Source organism: Pygoscelis adeliae, unplaced genomic scaffold (genome assembly GCF_000699105.1).
Source record: "Pygoscelis adeliae isolate BGI_AS28 unplaced genomic scaffold, ASM69910v1 Scaffold108, whole genome shotgun sequence".
In the NCBI taxonomy this organism is placed as follows: domain Eukaryota; kingdom Metazoa; phylum Chordata; class Aves; order Sphenisciformes; family Spheniscidae; genus Pygoscelis; species Pygoscelis adeliae.
In genome coordinates this window covers 365,152-376,200 of record NW_008825498.1, presented here as the reverse complement: position 1 = coordinate 376,200, position 11,049 = coordinate 365,152, and the positions used below count along the sequence as shown (strand labels likewise).

Here is an 11,049-nt window from a genome sequence, read left to right as displayed (position 1 = left end):
TTTCAAGGTCAAATACTTAAGGAAGAAAAAAAAAACCCTGTATTTATTTAGCACAGCATAAACTGATGCTTATTTTTTGTAATATTTAAAAAACAATCAAGGGGTTTTTTGCATGCTTTGCAAGCTTTAGAAGGCTGTAACCCTCGGTTTGATAAACGCTGCTTGATAGAAGGGGAGTGTTAACTCACAGGTGCCCACAGAAAAGAGCCTCCAAGCCAGCCCCAGCTGGTAAGACCCTAACACCATGCCCAGGCAGTGCTGTGCGGAGCTGGTCTCTGTCACCACACAGATGACAGGCACAGCTCTTGCCAGGAGTTAACAGCCTGTGATGGCCAGGTCGGGCTGCAGCCAGAGACCAGACGGACAAACTGAACAAGCTTTTACAAACACCTGCAACATGCTGTTTTGCCCATACCTTTGCTTGTGCCCGAGAAGCTACACCAATACCCTGACACCCACAGCAGCGAGCACCACACAGTTTCCATCTGACAGTCTGTCCCTGCACTGTAGCTCCTCCAGCTCAAACACAGCCCAGAGGCCCCCCTGGAGCCCTGCTGCCCAGCTCGCCCGCAGGGCACAGCTTCACACCACCCCTGCCCAGCAGCAGCAGCCTGAGGAAGAAAAAAGCCACGCAAGTTGTTTGAAGGAACAACTTTTTTTTTTTAATAAAGTGTACAAAGTAGTAAAACTCCTTACACGAGGTGCTGTGACAGCTGTTACAGAGATGATTTGGGCTCCCCCATGGGCCTCGTGGTGAAACGCCGATGAGCGTTGGGTGGAGACGAAGGACATGAACACGACACAGACCCACCTGCCCCTACCAGCTCCCGTGAACCTGCCCTCCCCATCCCACACCGCACCTCCGGCTGGCCCCTGCCACTTCGCCTGCCAGGCCAGTTCGCCCGTGCCAGGTCGTTCCCACTGTCCCACACAGCAGCATCCCACACGCGTTCAACACAAATAACACACTGAATCGAGCGACCTGTCTGAGCGGCATGCATACAGAAAGGAAGAGTAAAAACACAACCCGACTGAACCCACAACAACAACAACAGAATTTTAAGGCTATGCATAAAACAAAATGAAGCAATATCTTTAAAGCTAGGTAGCAAGTAGCATTTGTGAAACATAAGGCTTGAGGCTTATAGATTCTTCAGAACAGGTTTATTTGCTTTTCCTTCTTAAACACCAATGTACCATTTTTCTTCCTTCGCTTGAACAGGGATTTTGTTTCCTTCTCGGCAGGGACATTTAACTCAGGGAGGTTATGTTGGAGCGGCCTCCTGGGGGCGCGACGATGCGCTTGCTCGCTGAGCGAACGCCTTCATCAATCTGGGTACCTGCAAGAGGACAAGAAAGCACAAAGGGAAGGGGGAACGCAAAGTTAAGAGCATTTTCTTCACAGGACTGAGCAGTCAGGCAGCCTGGGGTCTTGCCAAAGGACCTCCCAAGGCTGTCTACAGCAACCTGCTCCCTCTCCAAACCCCGTAACGACCCCGAGAGCAGCAGTGGCTTGAACATCTCTGTAGACGCTCCTCTGTGAACAAACCCACGCAGCAAGAGCAGGGTCTGATGCTGTGCTGGGACCTCCGTGGCCACAGTCTGCCTTGTTTCTACTGCAAGGTGCAACGGGCTGGAGGGCCAGCTCCGGCTATGTCCTTTAAGGGACGCACAAGGTCTCACCCTGCCATGCTCCACTCTTGTGCTCAGCTTGCCCCAGGCCATCTCCCAACTGCCCTCCGCTCCAGGACAGTGGCCAGTGGCTCTGTGCTCTCCCAGCCCAGCCGCCGCATATGTTCACCTGAGAGGCTGAATCCAGACTGATGGAGGTTCCTGACAGGGGGTGTCTGCCGCGTGGGGGACCCCCTGGTTGACCCTGCAGGGGTGCCCCCCTTGGGGGTGGTGGTCAGGTCAAACACGGGTCCGTCATACATGCCCCGGGGCACAGCATGCATCTCTGCCATCTGTCACCAGAGAGAAGAGGACAGTGACACTTCTCTGCTCCCAGGGAGCATCTTGCCATGGCAGCATCATGCTCCAGCGATCCTTGGCTCACCAGCCCCACTGCAGAGGCAATTCACACTGCCAGCTCTGTGCCCCTCCATCCTGCATGCCCGAGACCTCCCTGCAGCACTGAGGCCTGGCACAGCCCCACCACCCACCTCCTGTGTGACGGCCTCCCTTCACTCCCACCCTGCAAAGTAGGCAGAGCCCAGTGCAACAGGTAATCCCTCAGCACAGGTTTATGCTGCATGGATGGGGAAGGAGAAGGCCATTTTGCCCAGTCTCTTTGTTTTTAACTCAGCACTTCCCTCCAGACTCCTGCTGCAGCAGGACAGCAACAAGGGCAGGCATCACCCACTGTTGACCCAGCCAAGCATCTGCCTCCAGTAGTGGCACACTATCAACACTAAGGTCAAAGCTCTCTACCCAAGCCTTAACTATCCCAACTGTAGGTTCAAAATACACCAGTTTGCAGCACTGTTTCCAGGGTCCAGTGAGAACAGCAGAGGAAAATCAATCAGTATTAGGGAAAAGGGCAATTTGGGCTAACAGTGTCCCAACTCTTTCTCCTGGCATCCCTGTCTCCTCACCTTCCTCCTGGCTTTGATGCGCTTGTAGACATAGTCAGGGAAAGGGCTGCTGGGCAGGAAGCGTCCAGTCCCCTGGGTCACATGCAGGTTGCCATCCTCCAGCATGATCTTCCCCTGGCATATGACAACCAGCGGGGCCCCACGTAGCTCCATCCCTTCAAAGATGTTGTATTCAGCCGCCTGCAGCAACCGGGGATGATGGTCAGGAAGGACATGAGCACTGCCTGTCTGCTCAGGGCTGTTTAGTCCCCACACCTCGCTGCTGAAGTCACCAGTGCAGGGAGAGGACACCTGTAATAGCCTTGCCTGCCCCAGAGGCCTCCTTTAGTTCACTAGTCCATCACACTAAGAACCCACCAGAGCTCCCAACATGAACCAGGACCTGCTGCTTCGGAGCTTGGTGTGAGCAAAGACTCCAACAACAGAGGAGGGCAGAACCTAGGCTTGAGGTAAGGCATGAACAAAGCACGCTGGCAAAGCCAGGAAAAATTTGTACCTGGAAGAGGAACCCAGATAAGGAGAAATGCGTGTCCTTACACCTGCATGGGCCAGGCTCAGGAGAAGAGCAACACAGCAGGGTGAGAAAAGCGCCGTGCGCAGAGCCCAGGGCTCACAGACATCCTACCCCACAGTCACAGCTGGCATCGCCCAGAACCTGGACTCAGCCCCTCCTCCTCAGAGCCCAGCACAGCAGGGCAGCGCCAAGCTCCCAGCAGCTAGGTAGCCTTTATACAGTGCTACTCGCACCCCACCCTCCAGCATTCCCACAGATGAGCAGAGGGCTTACAGATTGATGGGTTTTTGCCGTGACGATCTTCACTGCATCAGGATCCCATATAACCAGATCACTGTCCGAGCCCACTGCTATTCTCCCTTTCCGTGGGTACAGGTTGAAGATTTTTGCAGCATTAGTGCTCGTCACAGCCACAAACTGGTTTTCATCCATCTTTCCTGTGGCCTGCTCAGACACAAAGAGAACTGAGCGCTCTTTTGGGGAAATGGAGAGTAAGAGCCCTGGGAAGCACCAGACTCACTCCCCCACAAGCCACTGGCTGGCTGGGCCCAGACCGCTGCGGCTGATCTTACTATTGGCACCAGACAGACAGAAAACTGGGGGCATAGTCACAGCTCCTGGCTGTTCACCCTGAACCCTCAACAGCTGCCTATCCTGCTCTGGCTTGGTTTGACTCTCAAAGCCAGAGAGGAGACAGGCAGCTGGGTGCCCAGCTCTGCGGGGGCGAGAACACAGGCGTCTGAGGTGCCCCTCAACCCTGCCCGCTCTGCCCTCTCCCTGGCGTGACTCTTACCACTGCTTTGTCCCAGATGACAGACATTCGTTCCTCTATGCCGTTTGTCCCTTCTGGGATTGCTGTGAAGTTGTCTTTTCCAATTGCTTTCTGTGAGGTGCTGAATGTACAGTGGGCACTTCCCGAAACCTGCAGGTCACCACTGAGGGGTGGTGGTAACAAAAACATCATCAACCGTTTTGCGGTTAGACAACAGCAGGGACGCGAGGGACATGGATCTCCTCTGGGCACAGGCAGCCCCTGGCTCAGCTCTGTTTTACTCTGCACCCCTGTTTCTACAGCCCCTGAGTCTGAAGACTTCCACCTGACTTGGCCCCTGCAACAGCTGTGTCACCTGGGGGCACGGGGGCAAGAGAGCTCTGCCACACCACGCTACCAGCCTGGGGCACGGACAGCATCCTGCACACAAGAGGAGTCAACAGCTCAGCTCCCAGGGAAAACACCCTGGGGACACCCTATTCCCCAGGGTGTCTTTGTGTCAAGCCAAAAGATGTCCTTCCATACAAGACTCCAACATTTGCACTAACACAAAGCGAAAAGACATCTCAGGTCTGCTTGGGAGAGCAGCCTTTCTGCCACACAGGGAGGAAGAGGCCTCTCCACCCGAGAACTATCCCGCACAGCCAGCCCTTTCATTGTGCACTGCCAGGTCCTGCACCCCGAGGGGCAAATGCAGCCCTCCCCTGCCCCATGGGAAGCCTGCTGTGGGCAGGCATCACCCATCTCTGGGAGAGGGGACGTGGCTGCAGGAGCGGGCTTACGTGGGGCTGAGCCTGTGGGCTGCCCACTGCTTGCACTGCCAACCTTCCCCAGCGAAGAGAGCACCTCAGCCGGGCTCCAGGGCTCTGGCTTGAGACATTTTGTCTGGCAGGAGCTCACCAAAGGCTCCTCAGCCCCACATGGACACTCGCAGCATGAGCTGCAGCAGGAGAAGCAGCTGGCAGCGCAGACCAAGAAGGTGTGCTTGCAAGTACAGGCTGGCCCAAGCTGCAGCCTCTGGCCCAAGCTACAGTATCTCTGCCACATTACTACCACAAAAGCAAACACCCCCCACAGCCACATGTAAATCTGACAGTGGGATAAAGACAGTCAGCATTCCCCAGAAGCAGCTCTCTCCAGGAGGCCCAGAAAAGCTTTACTGCAGTGCTCTACAGCAGCTGCTGCTCAATGCTGTTATCCAGACCCCTCTGCCCAGAAAGGGTCACCAGTCGAATGAGCTGACCCATCCTGTTCCTGACAACGATGGCAGAGGGCAGGAACGGGCAGAGCCAGCGAGCTGCCGACAGGCAGGGCAGGGCGAGGAGCTGCCCATGACTCCCTGGACGTCATGCAGCTGCTGCTGGGTCCTCGGGGAGCAGGTGACAGGCAGCAGTTGGAAAGTCACTGCTGCTGGGCAAAAGGAAGCAGACCAACGCAGGCCAGCTCCCGGCGCTGCCTGTGTGAGGCAAGTGGCCTCGAGCACCTGGCTCCCAGATTGGCTGTGCCTGAACCCAAGATGGTGCGGACACAATGGCTCTGCTTGGGGCTGCGAAACAGCCCTAATCCACTGGTAATCTCCATCTTCCTCTGATAATTTCTGCCATATGTCTGACTGACTGCACGGCCAGAGACCCAGGCTGATGACACAACATGCTTCCTAATCTCCACCAGATTTATCCCAGTGGAAGAAAACAAGCCTTCTAGCCCAGCTGGAGCCTCGCAGCCTCTCCTCCTTCTGAAGCCTCCCAGAAAACGGCGTGGGAAAGGTGTCAGGACAGATGCCTGCAGGCTGCAGGGACTCAGAAGTGCTCTTGCCTCTCCTTTGAGGTCTGGGGTAATTTGAAGTGGAAGGGAAGGATTAGAAAGCCAGTTCAGGAGCTGGGCTCACTTTTCCCTGCCAGTCCCTAAGACCTGCACCTATTTCATACATTCAGACTGAGCAGAAGCACATCTTGCTCGTTGACCATAGCAAAATCCAGGGCGAGCTGCATATTCAGACCCCAAATGCACCAGCATCACTCTTCGCCCAGCCATGGCGTCTCCGCCCTGGCACAACCCAGGTTTATCCTAATGTGCTCCTCTGCCAAGACACCTCTTACTGACCAGTCATCCCTTGCTCATCTAGTCAGAGATGTTTCCAGCATTATCTCAAAGGTCATTTCCATTTACAGCCCCCTCAGTGTCAGTCGTCCCTGGCTAACACAGACCAGCCGCCACGCACACAGTTCAGCGTGCAAACACAGGGTGAGAGGGGCATGTGATTCACACGTGGCGCGTGGACAGGGCCAGCAATGAGGTCTGCTTCCCTAGCTGCTGTGCGTGCCTTGCCAGTGAGAAGATGGAGTATAACTGTGAAAGGTCAAAGCAAATTGCTGAAGTGCTTTTATTGTTTGCTCTCTATTTTCAACAAATCCTTCCCCACCCCCTTGCCTTCAGGGTGAAAAAATGACCTACCATCCCTGTCAGATGTGCGCGAGCTGCCCTTAAAGGCCTCGTGCACTCTGCAGGCTGTACTACTGCTAACCTGTACAGGCATGAGAAAGTGTCTGTTCTGTATTCGACTGGTGGGACCCCACCAGCTTGTGACACCTGTAACCCCTCCGCCTTCTCCTGCACCATCGCAACCCAGGCAGCCATTCCCCACCCCACACGTGCAGAAGGCCTTCTCCAGCTTGGTGAATGCTTTCATTGATAAGTCTGTCTTAGCTGGTCCTCATTTCTTTGCCTTCTTCAGGGCATTTTAAATGGTTCATGACTACTTGCCCTGGTATTCTTCTCATTACTGATGTTAAGGTTATGGTGCCTCCCCTGTCCTCCCTCCACTCTTGGGGATAAGCCACCACGGCTCCGAGTCAGAGCCATTTCATCAGTCATTAAATACCTGCAGTGAAGTGGTTCAGGTTGGACTAATGTCTATGCTGCCCAGGTACTCCCTAATCTCTTCCTTCCCTGTTAGAGGCCAGAGTCCGCTTCTTCCCACTAGCAGCATTGCCCAGCAGAGCTGTCACTCACCTGGCCAGGAGGGAGTTGATGTAGTCAGGGGTTGTTGGGTCTGGGCTCAGGGGCGGAGAGACCACAAATGCCGCAGCCTTGGCCCAGTTCTTGCTCCAGTAGTGTGTCCCGTCAGTCCCAAGACTGGCCGTGATCGGCTCACCAAACACCACATTGCCTGGAAAGGGGGACATAAAGGATGCTGATTTGGTGGAGCCTGGAGGCATTCTCTGTTCCACAGCACTACCACCAACAGCCTGCCGTGCCCAGAGGACACACAGACCTATGCTGGCCTGCCCTACGCTGCCTGCTTGGACCTCAGGTGCTGGGGCAGGCAGGAGTGACAGCAAGGCCCACGTGAGTGGCAGGGGTGAGCCCTGCCTGCCATCACTGTAGGGCCCTCCCGCTCAAGGGCACAGATCCTGCTGGTGCAGCAAGCCTGGTGGGAGCACGGCACGGAAAGGCATGGCCACAGAGCTGTGTTCCCCAGAAGACATCACAGAGAGACGAATGATGCTGGCAACCTGGCCTCCTGCCCCGGCAGATGGCTGCTTCCCAGCCTGCCCTGCTCCAGCCACACTCCCGGGAAGTGAGGCCCCCAGTCCCCTCCTGCAAGCACTGGTGTCCCCGTGCTGTAGCGGGGGGCATTTCATCCCATTTACTTCCAGCCCAAGAGCGACAGCCACGTCTCTGAGCTGACCAGCAGTACAGGCACACCTGGCAGGGGTCAGGCAATTTGATAAGAAATGACAGCCCGCAGCAGGGCGGGCAGACCACAATGCAGCCTGACACTGAACCCACGCCGGGCCGACGACCAAGCCTCTCACAGTGTCCTTCATCATCATCATCTCCTGTGCATTCTTCCTTCTTTATCCCTCGTAAATATTTACCACGTGCCACCAAAGAGTTGGCAGGCCTGTCCCCCGCTCCTGTTCCTCACTCACCTTCTGGTGCCCGACTCCAGGGACAGGCCAGGGGAGAGGGCAGCAGCTGGTGACCAAGGGCTTTTTGCGGAGCAGGGCTTGTCATGCTGATAAACTAGGATGGGGACTGAGAAACTGTGCTTTTCTTTCCAAGCACACTCTACAGCCTGGGCGAGTACTTCTGGGAGATACTCATCATTATGTCTCACAGTTACCAACTCCACCAAGACCCTCTCTAGAAATGCATTTTCTACATTTCCTCCCCCCCCCCGCCTTTTTATAGAGGCTCACTGAACACAGCTGTGGACATGCACACGTGCGTGTGGGGAGTCCCTGTGCTCCACCTCCAGTGACAAATGGAGGCCTCCAGCCACCTGAAAAGACACCCAAGCACCCCCAAGGGGCCAGCACTTCAAAGGGAGGCCGGGGCTATATGCAGCAGCTCAAACCACTTGCACGTGGATGGATGAGTCTCCTCAGAGAGCGCTTCAGAGCTGCAGACAAACTTTCGTGTTTAAAGCGCTGCTCCTACCTGTGACCCACATGTTGATGTTACCTGATGTGACAACAGGAGGTGGCTTCATGTGGCCTGGCGCAGTGTCCCTGTGCCCTTCACAAGTCAGGTAAATCCCTAAACTAGCTGCCCCAGCAGAAAGGGAAGCACTGGACTGCACTCAAGGCACAGTGGTGGTCTTGGCAAAACAACCACAAGGACATAGGGACCACTGAATCCAGCTGTCCAGGATCCCAGTGGCAACAGCAAGGCTGCATGCAGCAGCAGCTGCCACTCACCTTTTTTTCTGGCTTGTGAGATGAGGTCAGCAGCACTTTTGCTCATCACTTTAGTCACGTAGAGAGGACAGTTGGTCTGGCTGGCAATAGTGATGGCCCGGAAGACAGCTTCTGCTTCCAGCTGGAAGAGAGAACAGTGCACGGCTGCTGAGGAACACTGGGTGGGCAGGGAAGAGCCCCTGCTCCTCTTGGCACACCATGGATTGCTGCTGACACCCTGTGCCCTTGCTCTTACCCTTGACTCCCTGAGGGCAGGTTAATCAGGGAGAGGGTTCAGTCTCCCTACGGCACAGCCCAACCTGCAGGCTACAGCCACACGATGCTCAGTAGGGGAGTGCTGCCTGGATCGTGCTCGGGGGCCATCGCAGAGCTACATCTGCTGTTTTTTCCACTGCCTGGTTCCAGCTCTCCCAACAGCCAGAGAAACCCAGGGACTGCTGCCCACGCCTGACAGCACAGCTCACAGGCTGACACCAGACAGCAAAAAGGTCTCCCCCTTCAGACCACTCACTGCTCCAGGCTCTCCTGCAGCTGCATTTAGTTTAACCAAACATCAACCTGCCTGTGGCTGGGGTGCAACGAGCTACGCACTCGCAGGCTCTTCTGCGATGCAGCTGCTGCTCGTCCCAGCCTGCTGACACCCGCCCTGTGTTTCACTGTCCTGCTGTTAGCAGAGGGTAGATTTCCATCACGAGGGATATCTTTGGACTATTACATCAGCCCGTGCTCAGCCTGAGCTCAACCCCAGAGTTTCTCCAAGTTGAGAGAGAGAGAAACAGTTTGCTGTTTCTCTACAGTTTGGCTTCAAGCTTTGGCATGAGAAAGTTCAAAACAGAAGCCTTAAAAAGACAATGTACCAATCAGCTAGCTCCCGAGGGAGGCCGGGACTGCCAGCTGCAGGGAATGCTGCCTGTGGGCCAGGCAGCTGGCCATGCAAGCTTAGCTCTCCCAGTAGCAGGAGAAGCAGACCACTGCACCCAGACACACATGCACCCGTACACCTCTCGTACTTGTGCAGGCCTATTTGCTGCACAGTGAAAAGAGGTTTCTCTCTTCTGCTTAAAGATTCTTTAAACAGAAATTTAAACAAGAAGATATTTTTATCAGCGCACTTATGGACTTGAGTAGTTGACAGGGTTTAACATGCGAACAGGAGCAAACAGAGCCATCACTGAATACCCTTCACAGCAGGTTACAATCTGGAGCAGCACTATCCTGCCCTACCAAATCACCACCATCACGGGATAGAAGAACATGTCTTTAACGCCCACTGAGGTCCCTCCGGGACAGAACAGACCCACGGAGCTATGGGCCACCCTCCCAATGCTTTGCCATCATCCTGCAGGCTTTATGGGGGGTAGCAGGGTCATTTGTGCTCTACCTAATGTTTTCCCAGGTAGAGGATGTTCTGGAAGAGGGACACTGTTTATTTTCAAAGGCAATGAGATCTGGATTTGGCTGAACAGATGGTATCTAGAGCCTTCTTGCACTGTTCTTAGTTGCCTTATGCTTTAATGGCATTTCAAGATCAAACACTCAACAACGTTTTACTGGCTTTGGACGAGAAGAACCGCAGTGCTGTCTTATGATAATAGGACAGTTCTCAAATCCTGGCACAACCACAGCATCCTGTAATTGCGGGTTAGCTTGCCAACTAGTGGCAATGGGTCTAGAGCCATAAAAATAAATGGCAGTTTACACACAGAGGGACTCTGATCTACTGTATTTGACATTGAGTCTCTTCCCTGTACAGAAAAATGCTTTAAAGTCTCATACTTCAAAGAGAATAAGCACTGTATTACACTAGGCTATATATGTTGTTACCAGCCATAACACAGTCAACTTCTTACACTTTCATTTAAGCCAACTGATTTTACTTCCAGCAGACCCTGAAGTACAAATCTGTCCCTGTGGTCCCCTGATTGGCTTTGCTATTGTACCAAATTCCTATTGTTTTCTTCTTTCACATGCTGTGGAAAGTTAAAAGCACCTCTCAGCAGGGAGCTATCTCAAGAAAACCTGTCTAAAATTAGACTCAACTCAGACTAATGGACCAAACAGAAAAATACCCTGTGAGCTAAAATTAGAAGTAATCTAATTAGTGTCTTACAATGATTTGTAACCAGGAAATTCCCCCTCTCTTCCCTCCCACTCCTTCCACCAATGGCTTTGTCCGTCTGATTTTGAAACACACTTAGACCCTAGGCAGAGATTAAGCAGGAAGAGGCTGGAATCTGTCTGCACTCAGACAGACGTGAACAGTGAATTTTCAGAGGAACTAAAACTTGCCATTTGATTCTTCTCAGGCCTCTTATACCCGTGGAGTCACCTATACAAGACAAACACCCCCAAACCAGCCCCAAATCTTGCTACAGCCATACAGATCCTTTTGTTGATTGATTAATCTCTAGGAGACTCAGAAGCCCTTGTCTCTGCTAGGAGACTTGAGCAAGACTGAAAAAT

The 11,049-nt window shown here is 53.8% G+C and overlaps 1 protein-coding gene across 1 annotated transcript in view; it reads right to left on the bottom strand.

The window, feature by feature from the left end:
* Positions 1-667: 667 nt before the first annotated feature.
* The window catches only part of DPYSL3 (dihydropyrimidinase-like 3), a 17,835-nt gene continuing 7,453 nt past the window's right edge, over positions 668-11,049 (bottom strand). Inside the window, exons 7-13 of the mRNA XM_009331373.1 lie at positions 8,587-8,707; positions 6,893-7,049; positions 3,902-4,043; positions 3,382-3,552; positions 2,595-2,774; positions 1,802-1,964; positions 668-1,340 (exon numbers count right to left, since the gene is read on the bottom strand). Of these exons, the coding sequence (XP_009329648.1) occupies positions 1,252-1,340; positions 1,802-1,964; positions 2,595-2,774; positions 3,382-3,552; positions 3,902-4,043; positions 6,893-7,049; positions 8,587-8,707 (1,023 nt within the window). The 3' untranslated portion in view covers positions 668-1,251. The remainder of the gene's footprint in view (positions 1,341-1,801; positions 1,965-2,594; positions 2,775-3,381; positions 3,553-3,901; positions 4,044-6,892; positions 7,050-8,586; positions 8,708-11,049) is intronic.